The sequence below is a fragment of the Cygnus atratus genome, chromosome 18 (genome assembly GCF_013377495.2).
Source record: "Cygnus atratus isolate AKBS03 ecotype Queensland, Australia chromosome 18, CAtr_DNAZoo_HiC_assembly, whole genome shotgun sequence".
Classification (NCBI taxonomy): domain Eukaryota; kingdom Metazoa; phylum Chordata; class Aves; order Anseriformes; family Anatidae; genus Cygnus; species Cygnus atratus.
The window spans coordinates 5,849,817-5,874,813 of NC_066379.1; the positions used below are offsets into that span (position 1 = coordinate 5,849,817).

At 48.2% G+C, this 24,997-nt stretch overlaps 1 protein-coding gene across 2 annotated transcripts in view; it reads right to left on the reverse strand.

Moving 5' to 3' along the window:
* Positions 1-2,853: 2,853 nt before the first annotated feature.
* Positions 2,854-24,997, reverse strand: part of TMEM94 (transmembrane protein 94) — a 50,525-nt gene continuing 28,381 nt past the window's right edge. The window contains exons 11-32 of one of the 2 annotated variants that reach the window (XM_035558854.2): positions 24,853-24,909; positions 22,900-23,004; positions 22,114-22,278; positions 21,615-21,821; positions 21,133-21,448; positions 20,213-20,386; positions 17,418-17,520; positions 16,041-16,258; positions 14,650-14,831; positions 14,311-14,449; positions 13,568-13,683; positions 12,696-12,795; positions 11,181-11,289; positions 10,463-10,652; positions 9,841-9,918; positions 9,364-9,449; positions 8,718-8,799; positions 8,252-8,406; positions 7,802-7,896; positions 6,805-6,898; positions 6,384-6,554; positions 2,854-5,549 (exon numbers count right to left, since the gene is read on the reverse strand). In XM_035558854.2, the coding sequence (XP_035414747.1) occupies positions 5,477-5,549; positions 6,384-6,554; positions 6,805-6,898; positions 7,802-7,896; positions 8,252-8,406; positions 8,718-8,799; positions 9,364-9,449; positions 9,841-9,918; positions 10,463-10,652; positions 11,181-11,289; positions 12,696-12,795; positions 13,568-13,683; positions 14,311-14,449; positions 14,650-14,831; positions 16,041-16,258; positions 17,418-17,520; positions 20,213-20,386; positions 21,133-21,448; positions 21,615-21,821; positions 22,114-22,278; positions 22,900-23,004; positions 24,853-24,909 (3,015 nt within the window). In that variant the 3' untranslated portion in view covers positions 2,854-5,476. The remainder of the gene's footprint in view (positions 5,550-6,383; positions 6,555-6,804; positions 6,899-7,801; positions 7,897-8,251; positions 8,407-8,717; positions 8,800-9,363; positions 9,450-9,840; positions 9,919-10,462; positions 10,653-11,180; positions 11,290-12,695; positions 12,796-13,567; positions 13,684-14,310; positions 14,450-14,649; positions 14,832-16,040; positions 16,259-17,417; positions 17,521-20,212; positions 20,387-21,132; positions 21,449-21,614; positions 21,822-22,113; positions 22,279-22,899; positions 23,005-24,852; positions 24,910-24,997) is intronic. The other variant, XM_035558855.2, reaches the window with a different exon arrangement.

A 24,997-nucleotide genomic window follows, 5' to 3' on the forward strand; every position in this document is an offset into this window, starting at 1 on the left:
CATGTGGTCCCGGAGGCCGCGGAGAAGCCCTCGCTCCCTCGCACAGCGCTGAGGAGCTTCCACAAGGGACCTTTTTCTTTCCACACTGCATTGCCGAGTCCTGCCTCTTATTATTTATCCCCTGCCAACAATGTGTCAAAGGAAAGACCTCCCTGGGCAGCCGCCACGGAGCTGGCTATTTACTGAGCAGATCCCAGCCCCGGCAGGGCCTGACAGCAGCTAAAAGAAGACAGGGCTTGTTGCGATTTGGCAGCTTACGGAGTGAGAAGGAACCTTCCTGCTTTTTTTGTTGCTCTTCCAAACGCATCAGCATCAGGCAGCGTGTAATCTGAGCGGATCGAAATCCCTCGGTGGGACCCACAGCCCCTCAGGAGGGGGCTGGCACAGCCTGCAGAGCTGCGGGACGCGGGGGGCTACCTGCACCCTCCCGCAGCGCCGAGGTCCTGCAGGGTCCTCGCAGGATGGCTGCGCAGTGCCGAAGGCCGCACACGGCTGTGTGTCTGTGCGTCCGTGCATCGAGCTGGATCGCGCTGCTATACTGAGGCTGCCCTCTGCTGACACTGTGCCTGCACAAACCGCCAGCCCCAGTGCTTCCAGGGAAGAAGTAGCAGAGTGGTTAGTGGGGTTTTTGGTTTTTGTGTGTTTTTTTTCCCTCCCCTATTTCCCTTTTTTTGGGGGGGTGGCCCCCTTTTCCCACTGCCCCTCCCTGCAGGGAGGTGCTGGCACAAACCCAGCCCTGAACGTCGCTAGGCAGTGGCAGCGTTTGGGACTGCGCACGATGCTTCCTCGCAGCACTAAAACCCAGCGGGAGAGGTGACCCCGCATGCACGGGGTGAATTCAGCTCAGCAACAGCTACTGTAAATACGCGCTGGATGCAGTCACAGCCCCGTGGCTGCAGCAGGGGAACAGCAGTGATAGCTCATTGCATCCAAGCAGTAGGAACGGCTGCATAGCTTGAAGACAGATTTCTCTAGCAGGATCTGTTTAGTAGTGCATGTCTAAATATGTCCAAGAGCCCCGAACTTGGCTTGCGCTCGGCATGCCAAGCAAATGAAAGCATCAGAGCACCAGAAGGGAACCTAAGATTGTACTGAAGTGCCATTTGTTACAAAAATTCCAGACGAAGGGAAAAAAGGAAATCCAACCCTTACCCCTTTTAAAAAAAAATCACCCGCACAAAACCAAACTGGAAAGGGAGAAGGTGGCCAAAGAGGCGGGCGCTCCCCAGCCCTTTGGGGAGTTTGTGACTGACTTTGCCTGCTCGCAGCCCCTTGCTCCCTGCACTGAGAAGGGAGCAGAGCCTGCCTGGAGCGGTCCCCAGGGCTCACCAGCAGCGGCTGTGCCACGGGCCCAGCCGGCGGGAGGCGCCAGCCTGGCTTTGGGCTGAAAAGCACAGATGAAAAATCCCTGAAAAAAAAGAAAATAAAATCATTGGCTGGGACTTGAGGTCAGTTTGAGGCGATTAAGACACCTCTATCCTGGCCAGTTGGTTGCTCTGTTTTATACATCACATTGCGTGTATTTAAATGACCGTGTCCGACAGGCAAGTGCTACGCCATGGACCTGACTGTTTTTAAAATAGCAACCAGTGGCACTTTAACGAAAGGTTTGCAGAAACCTTTTAAAACTGATTTTTATTCTCACAAGTCAATCTGGGGCAAACCCAGTTATTTTTTTCCAATGTTGATAAAACTGTAAATGTTTTTTTAAAGGCCAATGTATATATTTTAAATGTGATTTATTATATATATTTACTAACCAGAACTGCAAGTCTTGTACTCTAGGGTCAGGGATAAGAGGACACTGGGGTGGAGCTGTCGCTGTCTGAGCCACCTGAGGGCAACATCATGCTGCTCTCATTGTCAATAAGGGAATTAAACATTTGTTTTGCAGAAGAATGCCTATTTTTTAAGCTCTAGATCTCTATTTTGAAGCTACTGTATGGTGTGTAAGTTATGTACACTGCAACTGGGACTAACTGACCCTGGCTGCACCTGCTCCGTGCAGCAAGACAGTGAGGGGAAAAAATAGCCCATGTAATCACCAGACTGACAACAGATTTTAAACCATCTGCTCTGTTTGTGTTGATCATGTGTTTTGTTTTCCACTAACATCCATTAAGACTAAATTCTATTAAACAGTGGGGCATATTTTACCCTTTTGATAGTTCTGCCTAGTTGTCTCCTTCGTGTCAAATCATACGAGCTTGTCTCCTGCTCTGTCTGAAGTTCATCGAGGATCACTTTATCCTGCCCCTTGAGTGCTTAAGATCTGGGTTTCCTCAGATAATCTCCCTGGTAAGAGTTCTGCTGTCACCTCTAGCGAGGTTAATGCTCAGTCTGAGCCTTACTACTGTGACAGTAACGTGTGGTGAGCATGCTGGGGACCAGCACTGCCTTCCGTGCCCCTCTGCCCAGCTTTGGGTCCCGCTTTGCTCAGGACAAGCAGCCCAGGCCGCCTCGTCTCACCACTGTTTTTCTCCAGTGCTCCCAGTGCCTGTGGCAGCTCTCCCCCGAGCCCTTCATCGCGAGGCTCCAACGCGCCGCCCGCCGCAACCGAAGCAATCGGCAGCGACCATCAGAGCAACCACACGCGCTGTGCCTGGGATCAGGGAGACAGGAGGTGAGTGAGAAGTTACTCTGTGGGCAGGGGCCTGCAGGGCTGCACATTTGCCCAAGGCTGGGCAGAAACTGGCAGAAAGCACCAGGATCAGATTCCAGGAGAATCCAGCTCTCAGGCTGTGCTGCTGCCCCAGAGGTGAGCCCCGTTACCTGTGCCATGACCAACAAACACATTCGTACCTCCTTGCTCTGCTGGGTGCAAACTCCCTCCCACTCTCACGGGGCGTGTTACCAAGACAGTCGTTTATTGCCGTTCATACAGTGGATGTGTGTGGGTTAGGGTTTGCTTCTTTTTTTTTTATACAAGTTTTAATACAAATCAAATATTTTTACATACATCCCAAAAATTTTAATATAAAATATACACCGTTTAAAAACATCTCGATGTAGGAAACTTCTTACTGAAGCCGTTCACCCTGGTCCTCAGGTGCCTCACTGGCAGAGGGAAGGGTGGCAATGGCGAGACCATCCAAAAGGCTCCGTTCCTACGCCTTGGCTCCCTCCAAGTCTAACACGGGAAGGAGGGTGCAGGAAAATAAACGTTTGTGATCACCCAGAGAAGGAAACCTTGGAGTTGCCTCCTCTAGAGGAAGGTGTGGCCAGCAGGAAGCCCTGGTAGCTGCTGCCTTTTATCACCTACAACAGTTAAGTGGCACAAAGCAAGAGCTAGGTCAGGGGGAAAGCTGCCCTGCGGGGATAGCAGTGAGTGGCTTGGCGCTGCCGCTGGCTGCAGCTCAGCTTGGCCACGGAGGAGATCGTGTCCCACTTGCCAGCCAACCCTGGCATCAGAAAGACAAGCTGGTTTCTCAAGTGCCAGTGATAACAGATCTGCAGCTGGCACGCAGTGAGTTAAGTGCGACTGAGAAATGCAGCGTGTTCTCCCTGAGCCAGGCAGCCCTGCGGACCTGTAAGGAGCGAGGGAAGAGCTCAGCCCAGCTGGCAGAAGTGAGCAGACCCACTGCGAGCAGGACTGGCCTGGTATTGCTGCGTTGCAGGAGGGCAGCCCTGCCTTTCCCCAGTGAGCACCTGGTTCCCAACCCTGCCTGGCTCCCCCCACGCAGCCCTGCCAGCAGCAGAGCCCAAACGGCTGCTCTCCAGCTGTAGAAACAGGGCCCAGGTCTCCAGACACCCGCACCTGGCCCCCTCCAGCAGCCCCGCTCTGTCCCCAGAGCACAGAGACTGGCCCTACCCCTGCTCCACGCTCCTACCAGACCCACAGCGAGAAGGGTATTGCTTAGACGCGCAGTGCGCGTCCTCCCTGCGTTTGCTGAAATGGAAGGAAGACGAGGTGGAGCAGCAGGTAGGGCTGGGGTTCCCGTCCAGCTCCCTGCCTGCCAGGAAGGCCCAGCAGCCGCTTGTTAGCCTCGGACACCAAAGGGAAGCAACAGCCGTGTACTTAGTGTTAATATTGGAAGCAAAAACAGTGCCAGGATTTGTCAGGTTTAGCCAGTTTTTAAAACTAGGGAGAGAGTCAGCATCTCCCATGAGCTGCAAATATTCTGGTAGCCAAGCCTGTGTGCTCCTGCTTGGCCCCCAAGCGTCAGCCCTCAACAGCACCAGTGTTCCCAGTACAGCTGGGGTCTGTACAGGAGCACGTGTGCTGCACTGGGGCAAACCGTGGGTTACAGAGCCCTCAGTGAAAGGTCAAAGGAAGAAGGGACCTCCAGAAAAACAGGTAACAGCTAGGAGGGCAGAAGCATGAAGGGGAGAGTTCCAAACACTAGCACAGAAAGGCATGACGAGGGGGGCTTCCCTGTGCCTTGGAGAGCAGGTACTGGATGCAGCAGGGTCCCAGGCTGGGAAAGGAGCCGTCCACCAGCTCCGTGTTAGTCACAGCTGCAAGATGCAGATGGAAAGACATCTCCCTCCCTCCACGGCAGGGGTGGGCAGGTCTCAGGTTTTCTCGGTAGCCACAAATATTGCCGTGGCCTTCTCAAGCAGGCATTTTACTGAAGCAGAACAGCAATTCAAATCACAAAAATGAGGACAGTTACAACCCTACCTCTCTGGGGGCTGTTAAAGCATACACGAGCTGGATCAGCAGGGCTGGAGGAAGCTGGGCCATGCAAGCAGGCAGAGCTGTCCTCCTGATTCCCTGTGCACCTTGTAAGCAGGGCCAAATGCAGACAGTTTTCCTTAAAGCCCTGTCTCATCCTTCTCTTGAAGTACTCGACAGCTGGCACGTGGCTACAGCAACAACGCTAGAGGGCAGGCCTGGCACAAGCTGGCCGTCGTGGGGCTTTTCTAGCGTGGTGCCAAAGACCCCTTCCAGCGTCCCTTTGGGAATGTGAGCTCCAGCCCTCACCTGGCACCTAGCGCTCCTGGAGGTGCAGGAGAGATGGCTGACGGAGGTAGGTGAGGGCACGCGCAAGCATGCACATGCACATCATCCAGGAAAGCAGGCAGAGAAGGAAAAAAATGGGTTTCAATAGAAATCTCTGGCCTCAGCAGCCCTACATCTCCCCTTCTGGCCCCAGATTTTCCTGCCAGGTCAAGGAAACCCATCTGCTCACACAGAGGGGAGGAGTCACTTGATTTCAGCATCACCATGATACTAACAAAAACCTCTAGTAATAAATAAATAAAGGAAGAGCAACCTGAACAGCCACCAGAGCTTGCAGGCTCCCTCAAGAGCACCCTGGCAGGCCAGGGAGGGGCTGCATACCTGCTGGGGGATCCTGATGGCAGTGCCCTGCCTGGGGCCCCCAGGAGGGAAGGTGCTGATGCAGTTTTGCAAGGAGGCCGTCTGGTTTGCATGTGTGAAAGAAACTCCCTGAGCCTTTGGTGCAGCCGCTCTCCCAGTGCAGGATGTGTCTGTCTGCCCCTGGCCCCAGGGAACTCAAGTTGGGAGGTTTTAAAATGGAGAATTCATCCCCAGCTTTGTTTCAAACTGCAACTTCTGCCTCTTTTGGTAACGCACCCGGACCCTGGAGGAGACAGGAGAGAACAGAGTCAGTATGTGGAGCGGCGAAAGGCAGGTAAAGCTGCCCCACTCTGGTTCCTGAGCCCTGAGAAGCAGAGAAGCCCCTCACCTGGGCCCTCTGGTACCCTGAGGGGAGAATCAAATCCAGAGAGCAATCCATCATCTCACACCTACCCCATCCAGCCAAGTCCTATATCCAAGGCCACCAGACACAGCAGAGGAAGGCCCAGAAACCCCTCCCAGGAACAGAGATGAGGGCTCTGTCCCCATCAAGGTTCCCTGTAACCCCCACTGCCTTTCCTCACCGGCCCCCTTTCCTCAATCCATGCTCATTAGCGTTAACTCCCAGCTCCGGCTGCTCCCTGTGCTAGAACAGCCAGTCACTTTGCCTGCTACAAATTCTTGGCTTCGGCCACTTCCCGTGAAAACGAGTCCCACAGTTCAGGCACTGTGGGAAGACGTATTTCCTCCACTGTGATTCAATGCCTCCCTGTCCTCCTGGGACAAGATGGAGAGAACAGCCCTCTCCAAGCCATACTGGTATTTCACAGACCTTGGCTGTCTCCTCCTCATTGGAGGGAGATAAGGAAATTTCAGTCTCCCTTCCTGCTCCCAATCACTGCCCCTGCCCTCCCCTGACCCTCTTTCCTCCCCTGCGCTTCCTCCCGGAGAGGTGGAACATGAGCTTGCACACAATAGCCAGGTGATTTACACAATGCAATCATCTTTTCCTTTTTATTCCCCACCCTGTTCCCTGTGCATTATTTCTCTGCAGCTCAAGGCCAGGCTGCAGTGAGGCTCCCACCCTTTGTCTCCATCTTCCCTACCACCCCCATACCTGATTTCGTGCAGCTTGACAATCTCGTTGATGATAACCACGAGGATCAAGGAAAGAAAACCCAGGAGCCATGAGACGGGGGAGATGGAAACGTAGTTAAAGGTCAATGGAGAACTGAGATTTTCCCAGAGCTTCAGGTCCAGAACAGTCTGCGCCACTTGCCCCAGCAATCTAAGATCATAGACAGACACAGCAGATCTCAGCAGAGCGAACACACTTCCCAGGATCTGCAGATCAGGGCTCAGGCCCAGACGTACCACCCCTGACTTTACAACAGGGATGCTTCACCTGTGTGAGGTTCAACAATGCCCTTGCCATGTATTATCGTTTTCCTCAGCGCCAGCAAACTGGTGCTGGAGGACCTCCAGCCCTCCTTCCCTCCGCACTGCGGAGCGCCGCATCAGCGCCCGGGGATACTCACACGACAGCCACAGTGAGCGTCCACCACCGGTTGGAGAGGGGGCTCTTCTTCCACAGTGGCTTGGTGCGATGGACGTGGGTGATGGATATGAAAACTGCAGGTACAGATGGAGCGGGGGGTTATTTAGCATCACACGTAGATAGACCGCTTTACAATATACACCAACAGTTATTGCTCCAAAGGGATACGAGGCTTATGTTCCTGAAACCAAACTTTCATTCCAAGTCCTTCCAGACCAGACTCCCCACAGCAAATCCAAGTCCCCAAATATGCAAAGGGGGGCCATGGTAGCAATAGTGCCCAGCATTACTCACTGCAGGCACGCTGGGGTTTGTTCTCAGCCCGCTGTGCTGAAGTAATGCATACTGCCTCTCATCAGAACGGCTGCCCCTCAAATCAGGAGGCGTACCTGTTGACCTGGACACCCTACACATCTCAATGTGCAATGTTCTTCTGGGCACCACTGCACGCCACCACTTGGCGTGGTGGAAAGGGAGCAGAGGCCCGTTAAGGTTACACGAGACCAGCTGGAGCTGCTCTGCTCAGCAACCATGCGCAGGTGATGAGGGTTGGCCAGAGCCTGGCTCCCCTCCCCTCCAGAGGGGATAAAAAGCCTTCCAGCTCAAGGGGGTACTTCATAACATGGCAGCAGGAACGGAGGAACTTTTAAGGCAAGGAATGTTTCTGCAGAGCTGCAGGCTACTGCTAGTTGGTTTGCAAGAAGGCAAAGATGGAGGCTGCCCTTTTGGTGAGAGTGGAAGGGAACCAGCGCTTTGCCAGGCAGGTAAGAGGTAGAATTAGCTCCAAAGGTGCTGTTTTTACTTTGTTAGGGCAATTTATAGTAAGGCAAGGGGCTTGATGTCAAAAGACCAACAGAGTCTCCACTTCTAATGAAGTCTGTGCCCTCTGGCATGATGAGAGGCACAGAAGGAAACAAAGGATGCAAGTTTTCCCCCAGAGTTGGGGGGTGGGTGCTGTGTGCTGCAAGCAGACTCACCTGTGTGTAAAACAATCAGGCCAGCTGTGAGCTTCTGGGCTACAAGAAGAGCATTGGAAAATGTCCCAAACCAGTCAGGAGCACCACTAGTATTGCTAGTAAATGAGAGGACACAGGGAAGAAGTCAGGAACAGTAAGGACTCACTCTCTGACCCATTTCCACCAGAGCCCTGCCTTTCTCTGATAGCTGAGCAAACCAGATGTGAGCTTGGAGTCTTTTCTCAGTAGAAAAATGGGCTGTCCTGGTACCAGGGGGTGACTGAGCAAGGCCAGGCTTTGCCCCAAAGGTGCAATCCTCCAGGCTAGGGAGAGCGCCCAGCCCTCTGCACAGCCATTACAGCCAGCTCATGCAAGAGTGTGAAGCTTGTTAGCGGGGGTCAGCTCCACCTGGGAATGGCAGGAGCAACAGGCACCGCAGGGTGTCGGCTTGTGCCAGGCTCGGTTCCTCACCTGTACAGCATGATGGAGGAGCAGGCTGTGAGATTGAGGCTGGTAGTGTTCACCTCTTTGCAGGACTCATGCAGCGTGAACCCGAAGCAGATGAGGCACGAACAGATGGTCAGGCTGAATTTCAGCAGGAAGCAGAACAGGAAGTAGTGCTGAGTCTGTGGATAAGGGAGAGGCAGGAGAGTGACACGGGCATGTCACCGGCCCAACCTCCCCAATATGAACCATCAGAGGTTGCAGTACGGATTTGGGATGTTGCGCTGTGGACCTGTCCTGCAGGCATACTGGTACTAAGGGATTCCCTTCGTGACCATGACAAGACTTGGCTAGGGTGGCTCGTGCCACGGATCAGAGTTTACCAAGGGAGGTGGGAAGCCACGTTAGCACAGGGCCTCAGCTATGCACCAACATGGGGACAAAATAGAAGAGAAGAAAGGATGAACAACTCTTTATCGGATGGGCTACCTACCTTCTTAGGAATGGAAGTCAAATTTTTTCCTGTTGCCATGGTCATGATGGAGCTGTGGGGAGGCTTGCCCAGGAGTGAGATGCTGGAGAAAGGGAAGTTAGGCTTTTACCAACAAGTTCAGGCACCACATCTGCTTTCTGGGCTAACATTTGAAGCCAAAGAACCTCCTCTGACTGGAGCACTGGCACTTATCTGACCACTGCTTGAGCTGTGCTTGTATCCCACTCCCTGAAGCGTATGCTGTACAAGTTCTCATGTATGGCAAGCGTAGACAGGGGGAGGTAACTTCCAACTGTGTGATGGGGAAAATCTACCTATGGTATATATCGACCTCTGCCTGCCACCCTGTGCTCTCCATCACACCCCAGCCAGTGCAACAGTGTCAAAATCAGAAAATGATTCTCAGCTGGAGGCTCAAACAAGATAATAGCAGCAGCTCTCAGACAGCAGGCAGGGCTAACAGCAGTACACAAACGATCCTGTGTTTCCAAGCACTTTGTCAAAGCAGGTGCTTAAAATAACCCTTGCAGCCTCCTTAGCATGCTGTGAGCAATGTCAGCTTCCTTTTATCATGGCCACAGTGAGGCTGGGGGACTGGTCTGTGTATCCTGTGGGCAGGAGATTCCCCCCTGCCTGATAGACTCACCTGAGCAGTGGGTAGCAGAAACAGGAGAGCCACACGATGTCCGTGGTACTGAGGATGGGGGGCAGCTGTACCAGGCAGGAGAGGAACTGGACGGAACAATCCAGAGTGAAGAGCATGAGCAGTGTAGGACGGTCCTGTTACCCCAGCTGCCACCATCCTCCCCCCAAACACTGGGATGAGCTGGTAACGAGGCTGCTGCTGCACAGCCCCTCCAAGTGTTTCAGGGTGCTGGAACAGGGTCCCTTTTCTCCAGGGAAAAAGGGATCTGAGAAAAACCTCTATAGGAGGGTCAGGGAGAAGGGGCAATGTAGGCTGGGATCTCATAGTCCCTATCTGTAACTTTCCCAAACATGCTATGTAAACCTGATTGAAGGCCACTGTGCCCCTTGCAAGGCTGCCACACTTCAGCCACCCATTATCCTTGCTAGCACTCCTGTCCTGTGACATAAATGCTGTCCACAGCCAGGCTGGACTCACCTGAATGACAACCAAGGTCAGCTGGCACTGCAGCAAGAAGAGGAAACACTTGCGGATCCCATATGTTGCGTGCCGTGCCTGGAAGGAAGCACAAACCCTCAGAGCCCTCGCTGATGGGAGCAGTTATCAGCCAAGAGCAATTATTGGCAGGCAGGGGCAGAACATGTGGCCTGTGGGGGAAGTGGGAGGGGAGAGCATCTGGACATGGTGTAAGCAAAAGGGGAAGGTCTCCTGCTTAGATACAGAGGTTGTGATGGAAGGGCAGAATTTAACCGAGGGGTAAGTTAGTTTAAACCTCCTGGATTTTCTGGGGTAACACTTCTCTCTAGTACTGTTATTTTCCAGGCAGGCATCTCTGTGAGTTTATACTTAACCCAGTTGATATTTGTGCCCTGGTGCAACAGGGTACCGTTCCCAACATCCCCTACACCTTGGACTGCTAGGAGCAGGCAGGAAGAATTTCTTTTGTGTTTCCTGAACAAAGGACAGGAGACCCAAGCAAACCTACTGTGGGCAGCTCAACAAGAATGCTCGCATGGGCTCCTGGCTGTGCTCCTCATGAGCTGCAGGCAGAGGGGTGTGGGCAAGAGACAGAACTAGAAGGGGGGTGTGCCTGGCTCACCTGCTCTATAAGCCTGATGATGCTGGTACTCTCTTCTTGGCGGAAGGACATGGAGCAAGGCAGGCTGTTGAGCTGCCCTGAAAGCTGCAGTGGGGTGAGCTCATCAGAGGCCTGAGTCATGGTGGTGCTGGTGGCGTAGCCAAAGGTCTCCCAGGAGCAGCGGGATGGGTAGAGAGGGTCCAGTGCTATACTATATGGACAACATAGGAGTGTTAAGGAAGGACCTCATCCTGGAGGAGAAAACATGCTCCACTGCAATCCAGCCTGTAAAGTCATGCTGTGCCACCTCTGTCTGCCTCGCTCGTAGAGAAGTTCTGAGCTGGGATGTGACTTTAGGATCAATCTCCCCAGATGTTATTTCCAGATAAATACTGAACATATTGGGGTGTGTGACTCAAGGTGAACAAATTGGTTGATCCAGTAGGGAACTGCCATTACTTTGCCCAAACAAGAAGCATCTGCAATTCCAGTTGGTGTACAATACTCTAGCATATAAGAGTAACAGCTTCCTTTCAAAGATGTAGAGAAATCTGTGTGTCAAGGGATCTAGGTGATCACTCCATTTAAAAAAAAAAAATCCCATCCAATACCATCCAAATGTCCCTTACACACCCAACTAATGAATTGTGAGCATCCCCCTGCATGGTCTCCAAGCCTGCTGTGTCCCATGGCTGGCACACCAAGGCAAAGGCAGCTGGAAGACTGGATCCTGCCCCACCTGATATCACTCTGCAGGAAGAGGCAGCTGTTCCGCAGGTTGGCAGAGCTCCCCAGACAGCAAGTCACCTCCCCGTATTCCTGCATGATCTTGATCATCTCACACATGGCTGCAAGGGGACAGAAGGAGAGGCATAGTGCATTATCGCTATGTTCACAGGCTTCACGTATGCTTTCCAGTCTGGATAGCAAGCAGTCATCTTTTAAAATGACCCCAGTTGGTATTCCTCAGACATGTGTAGTCAGAGGGCACAATCAGATTGCTAATTAATTGCAGTCCAAGTGCCCTGTGTACCTGCCTTCTGCAGGCTGAGCTGTGACCCAGAGATCTGCACCTCTAGCATGTCTCTTTCAGACCAGAGCTCTAGGTATACCCTGGGCATGTAACACAGATGGCTTCAGCAACAAATGGTCTTGGTAGAAAACAGCAGAAATTAAACTTAGTTGAGTAATTCAAATCTGAAAAAAATACACTTTCTAATTCTTCTCAGCAGCACCTCGCTGCTGTTCCAAGTGTGAACGAACAAAGGGAACAAAGTACTCCAAAAACAGTGCCACGCTTAGTCCTGTTCAGAGCCAGTTCCTCCACTCCCAGCCTGGCCTCTAACCCTCATCAATCTTTTTATTAACATCCTCCTGAGGGCTCTAAATCAAAGCTGCTGTTTGATCCAATTTTTGTTCTGTAGCCCTGTGCACAGCGCTCTGGATATTTGAGTTTTCTAGAATAGTCAAGGCAAAAAAAAACAAAAAAAAAACCACCACCCTCTGCAGATTCCTGTGTAAACAATTTATCCAAATGACTGGTGTACCCAGATCTGCGGCACAGCAAGGGGTTGGATGGAGTGGGGAAGTGCCACCTCTGTCAGCCAAAGGAAATTTACTGGGCACTGAATACCCAGGCAGACTGGTTTGTAGCTGGTTCTCACTGGCACTCCTGTAAGCTGTGCCCAGAGGTGCCTAAAATGCCAAATCGTAATGATTCTTAGCACTTTTACTGGAGGCTGGACAGGTATTACCCAGCTAAGCACTCAGCCCATTTAGCTAAAATAGTATTTCTCAGAGAGAAATTTTGTCATTTTCGGTCTCTGCAATCAAAAGCTCTGCAAAGCAGCAGAAGGTGCTAACAGCAACTGCCAGAGAAAAATACTTCTGGGAAGTGACTTCTGAGTTATATAAGGAAGCGAGGGTTGCAAGCAGAGATCAAAGTCTCCTGGCACACTGATAACACTTAATAACAGGCATTGTGGATGTTTTGTGCCTTTGTCTCTTATGAATGCAAATTGAAAATGGAGTGGCTCTTAGCCCAATTCTGTAGCTAAGGAACAGTTGTACTGAAGTCAAGATTGCCTCCCCGCAGGTAGCAATAGAGGGTCGTTAATACCAAAATGCCCTTCTGCATTTCTGGACTGTATCCCTTTCCCTTGACCCATGTCTACACCCAGATAAGCCAGAGCACAGGGATGGGGAATGTATCCGTGCGTGGTATGAGGACAGACCCAGGCTTTGTGCTACTTACTTTCTGGGGTGCAGTCTGTGAAGAGGGGCACCAGCAAAGGCACGTTGTCTATGTTTTGCAGGTGGGGTCTCACTTGGTGGATCCCCCGTGGAAGTTTGGCCTGAAAAAGACAAAGAGGAGACTAAGCAGGAGTGTGTGTGAGGGAAGCAGTTAGCAAGGAACTGCTCAGATTAGAATTCCCAGAGTGCAACTTCAAGATCAGATATAAATTGATGTCCCTGCAGACATAACCTGGCTTTCCCAAGCCGTTTTAAGAAGTTTTCTACTAAAGTTCTACACTGACATGGCGGTCTGTACCCTCCCTCTGGGTTTGTAAGATCAGCATCATAAAACTGCGCTCAAGGATTTCTAAGGAATTTTTACCTGTGTGGAGAAACTAGTTGGAGAATACGGGTTGTCTCCCACCACCTATCCGCTATTTCAATTGCACACATAACGCACAGCAAAGGAATGTTTTTTCCTTCCTAAACACAGGCCTAACAGATTTTTTTTTGTGTCTCTGATATTTCTGTAACCTTCGCTGAGAATGTCTGTGTTCTGTGAGGCAGGAAGATCATGTCCCACACCCTGACTGCTGGTCAGCACCAACTACTGCTCATGGGTCGGGAAGAAAGCTTCTGCTGTCTGCATGGAATGTGGGGATGTTCCCAGTTCCTGCCCAGCGCATGGGAAGGGGACCCAGATGGACTGAGATGAGCTTCTCAAGGCTACTGTGAAGCTGGAAGTGGGAGGAGAAAGATCAGGACGTGAACCAGTCATGAACCAGTCAATGAATTGTCTGGAATTCCCTCTGTCAAGGAATTCCCTCTGAGATGCTGTTACCCTGTTGACCGTGACAACAATGCAAAGCGTGTAAGGAAAGGGGACCTCACCCTGTTACAGTCCTCCAGGAAGCTGGGGATATCACTGTCTGTTGGCTGGAAGCTGATGAGATCTGAGTGCCCTTCCTCTTCCATCAGCAGGAGCCCCTCCACATCATCTCGAGAAACTGGAGCACAGAGAAACATCATAAACAACAAGCACAAACTGGCCTCTGCCACTCCTGTGCCACCCACGTGATATATTCACGTGGCACTGCAGAAGCCAGGAAGCATGAAGCCTGATTTTTCTAGGTTAGCAAAGCTTAGATCCCCCTCAGTCATCTAAAATGCAATATTTTTAGATGACTAATCTGCTCAGAGGTAGATATGTGAGCATAGTCTCTGCTTTGAGACACAATGGTGTATCTGTTCTGTTCTTTCTTTCCTAGGGGAAGAAGAGAGAGACGAAATCCCACTTAAAGAGAAGAGCAATGCACAGGTAAGAGACTGACCCTCAGTAGCTTGACCAGGGCCTCAGCAAGAACCAAAAGTGATAATGAGCAGTTGTAAAATCATGGCAGCTGGTGCACAGAAGGATGTTTGTTTCCAATAACTGTAGTACTGACTGGGTAGGAATGCTATAAATGTAAGGCGCTCTCACTCACACATACACACACCTCAGGCCCATCCAGCTTTGTGCTCAAAGCTCTGAAGGATCAGGTATCTGGTGAGGACACAGGACCCTATGAACGGGTTTAAAAGAACCATCCGGGAAACACGTGGCATTCAAAGTGGTTTAGGCGCAGTTCTCTCACCCTGATGTAGGTCATCGTGCAGAGAGCCGGCATGGCTGGGGCTAGAGGGAGGGATCTCTGAGCCAGGCACATCACCATTGGGTGTTAAGGATATGTGACAATTCCAGCCAGTCTCAAGACCCATCTTCTCAGCAAACACCTACAGGAGAGCAGGCAAAAGAGTTCAGTGTAGCTATCCAGGCCAGAGTATTGCAGACAATGTCGTATCAGAGCGTAGGTACCTACTGGACCCACTAGGCTAGCTGAATCAGATTAACTTTAGATGGCACTGGAGCTAAACTCTCCAGACAGACAAGGCAGGGGCATGCAAGTTCAGGGAGTTCAGCAAAGACAGCTTACCTTGCTTTTGAGCTCATCTTCCAGGGAGAAGTAGACAAAACGAATGCAGGCATTGACCAATCCATCAATGAGGCGGACAATGTCAAGACGGGCCTGATACTGAGACGAGACCATTCCCATGAAGATCTGTCCGCTCAGAGCCTGGATACAGTCCTCCTTCTCCATCACTTCCCCAATCCCTTCTTCAGGCATGCAAACAACACGCAATCACAGAGACAAGTGGCCACATGTGCATCAGACAACAGTACCCACGGTGGGAGAGTCCACCATGGTAATACCCAGGGACACAGTGCCCAGACACAGAAACATGCAGATAGACACATACAGAAGGAAAATTGAAGACATCCATTTGTCCCAGCATACCAAGTCACAGAGGTAGTTTCAGAACATCCCCGCACATGTGACCAAGAGTACAAGTACGAAATAGACAGCATGGAAAGGAAAAAGACAAAACAGAAGACAGGGATCAGTCACAAAGAACTGGGGCAGAAAGGTAAAGGATGTGTGCAGCATTATGTTCACATGTGCTTTTTAAACACCTCATACTGTGCTTAAACATGATGAGTCTGGCTGAGGCAGAGAGGCATCAGAGTATGAGGGGCTGATGCAGGGAACTTTCCCTCCTGAGCCATTGTAGACACTCCCAAAGAGCCTGCGAACGCTCTTTGTCAGATTTCCTTCACCATTGCCACATCAGCCTGTGGTGAATGGGAGCTTAATACAATGTGAGGAACAAAATAATGAAATACTTCCCACAGTTGCAAAGTTTGCCACAGGTGAGACTGAAAAGGGTTTTGAAAACAGTCACCGCTGCCTCAAAGCTGTTGGAAACCCTATTACTTACATTTTACTGTATGGGAGACCAAGGCAGAAAGAGATTAACGCTGGTCTTACAAGAGTCTCCTGAAGTTATGCAATGGTATGTGCTTATTTCTCAGTTTCCATTGCTGTTCTGCAGATGTACAATTTACATCTACTGGGAATCATATCCTTCAGCACAGCAACCAAATCTATCAAGGGAGAGTAGTCACATACCATCATGCATCTAGTTCCTTTGAAGAAAACACAGCATATGTGATTTCCATAAAATTAGTCAATTAGCAAACTAAGCGTCGAAATACTCAGAAGTCTTGACTCTCAGTTGCCTACTTTAAGAAACAGACTTCCCACAAGTAGAAGAACTCTGCAAGCTTCAATAGCTAAGCTAGAAACATACTTACCAGCTGCTACATCATTACTTCCTCTGGAAAGGCATCTACTTTAGAAACCCTTAGTTCTCCATTTCCATCTGCTGCTCTGAATGAGAGTGTTCTTATAGTTCTAGACTGATCAGAAAGAAAGCACTTGGCCTAGCAGCAGACTTTATTACGTGCAGAACAGAACATACATACCATCTGAGCTCCAACTATTCCTCCGACTGCTCTGTTTGATGGGGGTTGTCCCAGGGAGATCACAGCATGTGAAGATGGCACTCTGCCCAGGGACCTGCACCAGCTCTATGCACTTGCCGTTGAGCTGGGAGGACAAGGCACAATGCATTGGCTTGTATGCAAAGGCAGAACAGTATCCTGAGAGGCAGGCCCGCTGGTAGAAATCTAACACCTTCTTCCTATGGGGAAGAGACAAAGACCAAAGTTAGCAGAAATGTGCCGTGTTTCTGATTGTACCAGCTATAGTTCGGTGCAGAAGTCACTGACTGGGTAGGTGGAAAAATGTATTCTGTGAGGAGCAGGGCAGTGTTCCAACAGGGGCAGTGGTGAACATTGCTCCTTGTTCATCAGACAGATGAGTATGAACACAGTACTCTGAATGCTCTTATTGATGTACTCGATGATTGCCAGATGAGTCTAAGGAAGTTCACTGCATGGCAGCAGAAATTGAATTAATCAGAGTGAGGTTATCTGTAGTGAGATAAACACCAAGGAAGGAAATGACGATGATAGTAACTGTGGCAGAGACGGTTACAGTAACAGGCTGTTCTCCTATCCCCTTTCATAGTTTGGGTCCCAGGAGCTGTATTTCAAGTCCACACTTAGTCAACATTCAGTCACTAGAACAGTGTGAAGTTCCTTCTCTATGTTGAGCTCACAAAAGTAACAAATTAGACTGTACATGGGATTTTTCATTGGGTTCTAAGATAATAAATACTCCCAAAAGTTCTAGTGGGAGTTTTCTTACACCTGAGGATTAGCAGACTTAGAAGAACAACTTGCTGATATTCAATGAAACTAAATATTATTGGTTTGTCTGCTCTGCTACAAAGAACAGAAATTTAGCCTATAGATGAATATGCAACAGGTGCTGTCAGATGCTGGACAGCTACGACAGGACTAAAAGGGTGTGATGCACTGTGGAGGACTGCTTTAAAGGTGTCAACAGTAGGCAGAATTGATCACTTTGCATTTCATGTAAGATATAAGCCATTTCTTGAATAAGAAAAACAATTCCCTGCCAGCATCAAATGATCTGATTATAATTCATTGTCCTGCTACATGGTACAGTCAGGGTTCACTTATAAGAGGCTAATATTAACAGATACAGTAGTAAATGGTTTAGTCTTACAGTCTGACAGATTGCTTCTTGACATCTAATCTCTTGCACTGCTATGATTATAATAATTATAAGCAGAGACAGCTTATGCTCATAACCTACTTCAAGCTTCTACTAAATAGCATAAGCATCAGTAAAGGGAATTTTAATAGAGTGCCCACGTTCCCTCTGCCATTTTGCAGCAATTCCTGAACGCACCAAATGACAAAGCTGCCCACCTGTCAGAACCAGAGAGGGGGTAGATATCGGTACCGTCCCAAAAGTCTGTGCAGGCCTCAAGGATGATGTCAGCTGTCCCATGAGAAAACATCTGTTCAGTGCCTGAAATATGGAAGAACAATGAGTCAGCATCACCCATACAGGATCCCAGGCAAGAGTTCTCATAACAACTGCTCCTTTATTTGTCAAAACAGTGCTCCTACAAACTGCCTTGATCCACTCCAGGTACACACATTCCTCTGTTGAAAGTCTTCAGTCCCCGTCAAGAAATTATTCAAGACTGGATGATATGTGTTCAGCTGCTATTTGTGTCCAACTGGGAATTCAAACACGGCTGTGATAAAATGTGACCCGGGTAGTCAGCTCCTATTCTTCCCTTATGTTGTGTTAATCCCAGTCCTACAGAAGGTGGGGAAAAGTCTTGCTTCTGCATCCAATGGAAGAAGAAAATATATTCTTGTGTGCTTGTTCTCATGAGAGTATAAGCACCAGTGATGAGACTATGGGGATCAAAGTCTGCCTGCACTGGAAAGTGCTAAGCCAGAAGTGAATCTAAAGGGTAACAGCCATTCTTGAATAGCTTCTTTTCAAGTAGCAGAAGATAATTTAACAGCATGACCAGCAGCATTAGGTAGCAGCCTGAAAGTGAGTTAAATCAGGATGGGTCAAAAGTTCAGCTAAAAAAAAAGTTCATACCAAAAAAAAAAACAACTCATGTTGTGATCAGGGAAGAACTGAAAATCAACAGATCCCACAGCTTGTCCTATTTTTTCCTTACACTACTTTACTTTTTAATACAGTTTTAAAATCATTCATTCCCTCTTGCAGGTTGAGGTGTTAAGTGTTTCCTGAAGGTATGTGATGCTACTTGTCTGATGCAGGTCCCAGGCACAGGACACAAAGTGTGTCAGGCTGTCTCCCCTCTACCATTCCTGTTCCCTTTCATTTGCACTGATACGTTAACATTGCACTCACGTAGACTTCACTGTCTAGCTTCCCTCCTCCAGCTGCTCTGTGACTTTGCCCCCAACAGCTTCAAAGCTGATCTAATGAAAAAAACCTCACTGCCAAGAAAAATGAGCCCCAAGGCCTCTTGGAGGCATTGTTGCTGACTGCAAATGCTCACACGAGCTGGTGAAATCAAGAGCCAAGAATATCCACTCGCACAAATCAGGCAGGGACCTTCAGGAACACCAGAGGATTTTCCAAAACACAGCAGCTCTCTGCTTTCTGCTATAAATAGTCATCGCACGCCAAGTTTATCAGCATAACAAACCTCCAAGACAAATAGGAGCTGTGTGTGAAAGACTGAGCCTGTTTCAGGGACACAAAGGAGTACTTGTGTGGGGCTCTGGTTAATTTTATTGTATAAACACCTAATCCTTCCCACCTTGGTCCTACAGTCAGATAGTCCTTGTTGGGAAAGAGAAAACAAAACATGTTCATTGATTCATGCAATATTTATGCCCTGGACACGGAGCAAGAACTTGCAGATGACCACACCTGTGCACATTCCTACATTTCTGCCTGACAGCAACTGCAATCCATTTCCCATAGGATTCCCATTGAGCATCAACAGTGTCCCACAAAACAGTCCCTCTAAGGGGTAAATGACAGTGACAGCATGCTCCATAAAATCGAGGGAGCTCGTTCAGCTGTCATTGCCAGCAAAGTGAGCTCAGCCTCTTCCCTCCCTAAATCATGAACTTAAAGGCCAGGATTTCTTCTCAAGGGAGAGAACTAATGAACAGACACGGAGGACAAGTATCCATTTATGACTGCTGGAACTCGTTAGGAAGAACCAAGCCTCTAGAGATGAGCCAATGAGACAGAGCAAAAAAAATCTAAGAATGAAGCTACAGCAAGGGAAGACAGAGACAGTACCAAGCCACTTTACTCCACTGAGGATGCTGGTGAGCCCCTCATTTCCATGTGGTTACTATGGTTTTGGGATGAATGCTGCCAGATGGTGAGGCACGTACTTCAATGGAATAGTAAGGAAACATACAGATAAGCTACCTCCTGTTTCTGCCACAGCTGTAGAATTTATCTATCTCCCTTTGACTTCAGTGTGTCATGGGAGTGGGTGGATTCAAAGATTTATTCACAAATACTGAATCAGGAGAGGTTAGTTAGGATCATCTGTTCTGACTCTGTGCAAACACAGCCACTTGATTTCACGTAATAGCTGCATAATCCATTATTTCTGGTTGCACACATTTTAGAAAGTTTCAAGGGCCAAAACTATCATGTGAGAGGTGTTCCGATGGTTAAATAACCTCACTGGCAAAATTCCTCTTAGAATTTACTCTAGACAGCATAATCCAGGTCACACACGTATTCGCCTGAGCTCCAGCCTCTGAACTAAACCGTTTAAAAATGAGGATAAGGAGTTGAAATGAGGCAACATTAAAGGTTTTTCAGCTACACTAAGAAAGAACTAGCATCAGAAAAATTCTTGCTCACAAAGGTAAGATAGCAAATGGGGCAAATGAAAAAAGCTCCTCCTAAATTAAGACTCCTAAATTAAGACACAAATTTAAGAAGAAATAGGCAAGAGAAGCCAGTTTAATTGGTAAATTTGGGGCCAACATAGTAACCGTATTTCAGATTCAATATTGAACATATGCCAACTGCAGAGAGTCAGGTTCAGTCGATTTAAGATATTAACAAGAGACCAAGAGCTCTGGCAGACAAGCTTTTAAATCTTGCTGAGGTGCTTTAAGATCTCACCATGTCCATCTGCACATCTCCCAACCCCTCTTTGGATGCCCAAAGAAAGAGGCAGCCTTACTGGTAGTGGTGTCCTTCACGAACAGGTTAATCATGTGGCTCAGCGGTGGTCTCCTCTTGGTAATTGATGAAAGCTTCCCCAGCATCGTCTCCTTAACCATCTCATCACTTGGCAAGCGGTACAAGGCCAAATAGTTCTCCTGCTTGAAAAGATCTTTAGCACCTGGTGTGAAACCTGAAACATGAATGCAAGGAGGAGAAAAGTGAGACTAACCAAATCAAAAGAAAGGTCCTCTCCTCTTCTTTGCCATCCATCTTGCCTGCTCTCATTCTGACATTACCCCAGCAACAGATAGGTAAGTTGTGCTCTCTGTACATCTGCACCAAGGTGGTTCAAGATCTGTGTTGAAAAATATTCAGAAGGACTAGGTATTACTAGTAATTAGAGCTTTCATGCTTCTGGTTCATTGAAGAAAGGAACTGTGGCACTGAAGAACAAGCACAGAAGTGAGTTCAAGAGCTTTCACATTTTAATTCTAGGTGCTGCCTCTAACCTTTTACCTCTTCTATTCCTCGGTTTTCCCATCCATAAAACAAGCTGAGGTACCACACATCATTTACACCCAATCTCCTGGTAAAGCATCCTGGTAAAGACAGGGCAGCCATCCATCCTTTAGTAGCTGTTCTTGTCTCCAGATAAGATTGTCAGACTTGAGCCAGAAGAATACCAAGTCTAGCCAGGGCTGGCTGGAAATATCTTTGATGACAATTTTTTCCTCTGATAGAATCTACGTCTGAACTTGCCAAAAGCAGCCTCTTTAATAGACTCTTCTGGCAACCCAACAAGGACAGAATCAGCTCTGTAATTCCACTTTCTCAGCAACAAGAAATTGGAAAATTATTTCTCTTGTGCTTTCTAAGGATTAAGTGTCTATTGGCAGCTCTAATTTCTTTGTGTCTGTTCATCCAATTTCTCCTTACCTATTAGCCTGGCAAGCTCACAGAGGCCCCAGGGCACATGGACAGGCAGCACGGCGTTGTGAGTTTCCTGGAGGGCAATGTTGCAGAGGTGGTCAGAGAAGCGGCACAGACGCTCTGTCACGCTGGCATTGCAGAGATTGAGCAGCACATTCAGGCCCAGAGGCTTGAGGGAATTCAAGTGCATCTGCCAGTTGGAGTCATCAAACTGGATGCAGGAGGGGTTCTGCTGGTCCTGGGACAGGCTAAGCATCTCAAGGTGGTAGTCACACACAAAATCTTCAGCCTCACAGGCCAACACCTCAGTGTCACCGGCAACCTGGTCCAGTAGACAGGAAAATTGTGGTTGTTACAATGAATACAGCTTGAGCACAGAATCTTACAGGGAATTTCCCATTTAAATTCCCAAAAGAGGAGACTCTACAGGCTTGTCTATCTTTTAGCTCCACGAAAGACTAATTGTGTGCCCCTTCTATATGTCTTACCTGAGTATGTTCCTCCTCTCCACCCTCTGTGTCCTTACTAAAACTCACGTTGGACCCAGAGGGATGCTTGCTTCTGCTGTTTGGCTTTCGGTGGGCATGGTCAGGAGCCTTTGGAGGGTCACTAGCCCAGTTGTTCCTCTCTTGCTCATTGGTCACATGAACTGCGTCTGCCAGGGAGCCAGAGAGCAAAGCGTCTCTTTCATGGGGCTGCAAGAAACCAGCAAAATGAACGGTGTTGATTCAGTGGCTGAATATGAACCACTGTCAATTCATAAGCAAAATGTACTGAACTGGGAAGAGAGAGGAAAGAAGAGTCACTGCTTTACAGCTCCTGTAGAAGAGGATCTCATCCTTGCTGCTCCTCAATCTTTTAAGCAAAGAATTACGGCCACATGAGTTCTCTACTGGCAAAGAGCTCCCTCTGCAATACTACACTGTGCAGGTCAGTCATGCTATGCTTAGAGCCAGCATACTGCATTATGGGTTCCATGTCCCTCACCTCCTCTTCCATCTCAGGGTGGCAGAAGGACCGTGTAGACAGCTCATCAGTCAGGTCTTCATGGCTGTCATGAGGTGGTTCCACCTTCCCACTGAAGAACAGAACAGTCTCTGGGCTGGGGTTTGGCCAGGAGAGAATCCCCTGCTTGTCTACACAGCAGAGCACCTAGAATACACCACAATACCCCCAAGAAAGCAAAATCTCAGTGAAAACATGTCTTGGTGGTCACGCGCAGTTGCAAATACCGTGAAGTTGAATAAACACATGGGATGACAGATAAGTCATCCTTATTATCCTTCTGTCTTAAACTGCAGAATCTGAGATTTCCCTTCTCTAATAGGATCAATAGGTTGCTTAATACCAAATTTATCTAAGGGTATTGCAAAACTAGGCATGAAAACCATGGGAAGGGAACTGCTGAACCTGTTTAAGCAGTTACATGTTTCAGCAGTTACCTTATCAGGACCAGAAGAGGGTTGTGGAACATACAGGCACTCTTTTAGACGCCACAGAGTAGAATCATAGAACATCCTGAGTTGGAAGGGACCCATAAGGATCATCAAGTCCAACTCCCGGTATCTCTAGCTATTGTTTTAGCCTGTAAACGTGCTGCTTGGAGAAGACAGTTATAAGCTCTTCTACAAAGACAGGTGCCTGAGGGGTCTCTACTACTACCATTACGGTGAACGGATTACTAATAGTCTATGCTCAGGGAAGGACTGCATGAACAATGCAAATGGAGCATCCATGTAGGGTTTCTCCTTCTGACAACCCAGCAATACTCACAGTGACAGATCCCAGACTATGGAGCAAGCTGGAAGTGAAGCTCAGAGTTGGGGATTTGCCTTTTAAAACACAGAGAAAGTGGCTCCAGATGCAGCGTATCATTTCCTGCCAAGGGAAGCAGAGGACATCAGCCAGTTAAAGGCTCATTCAGAGAAGACAAGGGGAGAGAAGGAAGAAAAGGAGTAAGACATAACCTGCTTTCAGGTTCAGCAGAGTGATACACTGTAAGATAAACATCGGTCTCTGTGGGAACCAGTTAACTGATATGGTGCCGATGTTCTCAAGGGAAAGGCATTTCTTCCCCGTTCCAAAGGATTCTAAGAAATATTCTGATTGTTAAATTGTGAATTCACTGAAACTACCCTTGTCTATCCAAAAACACAGGAAGGAATTTGGAAGGGATTTCATTTGTAGTGAATCAGCTGCTACCTCTAGGTATTTTTCCCTGAATTAACCCTCATCTCCTTGGATCAAAGAATTGGAGGCCCTGCCCTAAGCTCAAGGTCATCACACTGCAAATTGAGTAAGTGGAGTCACTGTGGTAAAGTGACTTTCCCAAGGTTACTTACTGAGGAAGTGATGTTGGAAATGAAGCCAAGGTGGCCTGACTACTGCATCATTACAAATTAATTGTAATCAACAAGGTAATAAACTGAAGGAAGGAGATATTTTGCAAAATTAAAATGTCACAGTGGCACCCTACATCTTCCACATGAAAACATTTCAGAGCAAGCCTCTCAGTTCAAACACCAGAGCGACATGTTTTTCTCTGGGCACTCCTAAAACCAGCAAAACCAGGTTTGCATTACAATGTTATTTTTCTGCTTTTTAGCTGTTGCTCTGAAATGCTGTCACTGAAGAGCACTTCCCCCCAAAGCTCCTTAGATCTAGTTCCTTAGATCCTTGGGGTTAGTATAGTCATAAGGTCAAATGCAAACAATCATGAGAAAAAAATCACAAAGAAAAAAAAACCTCTTGTTTAAACCAGTTTCTTGCAAGAAAAATTGTTACATAGAAACAAAAAGGAAAGAAGCAGATCTTTTAAACCAGGAAGGTCTGCTCAAATCAATCCCATTTTTAATACCTGAAAAACAGCTCGGCTAAACGGACTGGCACAGAAAGACAACAAAATATTCAGGAAAGAAAGCATGTGTATCCATGTGCACTCCTCTATGTGGCTGGGAGCAACAGGACATAAATTGATTCTTATAATATCCAGGGATTTTTAATCACTCCTGGAGTCCATCTGCCTCCTTATGGAAATGGGAATCTTAATGCCAGATTAGACAGCAAAGTGTCTTTCCTCTACCTACCTGCTTAGTCTGGGTGATGCGATTTATAGAGTGGCCAGCTGCAGTTCCTCCCCCTGAAAACAGGTCTTTTCAATGTTTATTTGTTCCAGATTTGGAAGTATTAGTAATGTTCTTAAGCTCATTAAGAAGCCTCTGAAACAGGATCAGACTTTTAGCGTGAACATCCTATGCTCCCCTTTTCACATTCGGTCTTGGTGCTGACCCCCATCCTTACTGTTCTTTGTTTTTGGCTTGAAGAAGTAGGTGTTTCTGATATAAGCAAAATAGGTCCCTTCTTTCTGACACACACCATAAAAAGTTTATTTTACTCCTCAAACAGGAGAATTTGAAAGAGGCACTTTCTTCAGGACAGAAAAAAAGTTTATTTCAAACCATCTGCAATATTCAGAAAAGCAAAGCTGGACTCAGTATCAAAGTCACCTCAATTTATGGTCACTAGAGCAGCATTTACATGGGAAGATGTAGGGGGAAGACATGCAACCTGCATGCACAGCAAATTAAAGCAGCAAGTGAGTGACAATGGACAACTTGCACAAGCAAAAAAAAGGTCTAGGAACAAGCAGGAGATCAGACAGGAAGGGGAAGGATATCATGAAGTTCTGCAGTGAAGCTGGAAGAAAACAATTCATAATAATAGTACCTGAGAGGATACCATCTCTGTGTAGCTGCTGAGAGTGTCCTCTGAAAACTTAGCAAGCTGCAGCAAGAGAAGAGACCAGTTACTACAATCACGCTCAGAAATGTGTCATGAGGAACGTCCTTCCCTAAGTACTGCACCTTCAGAG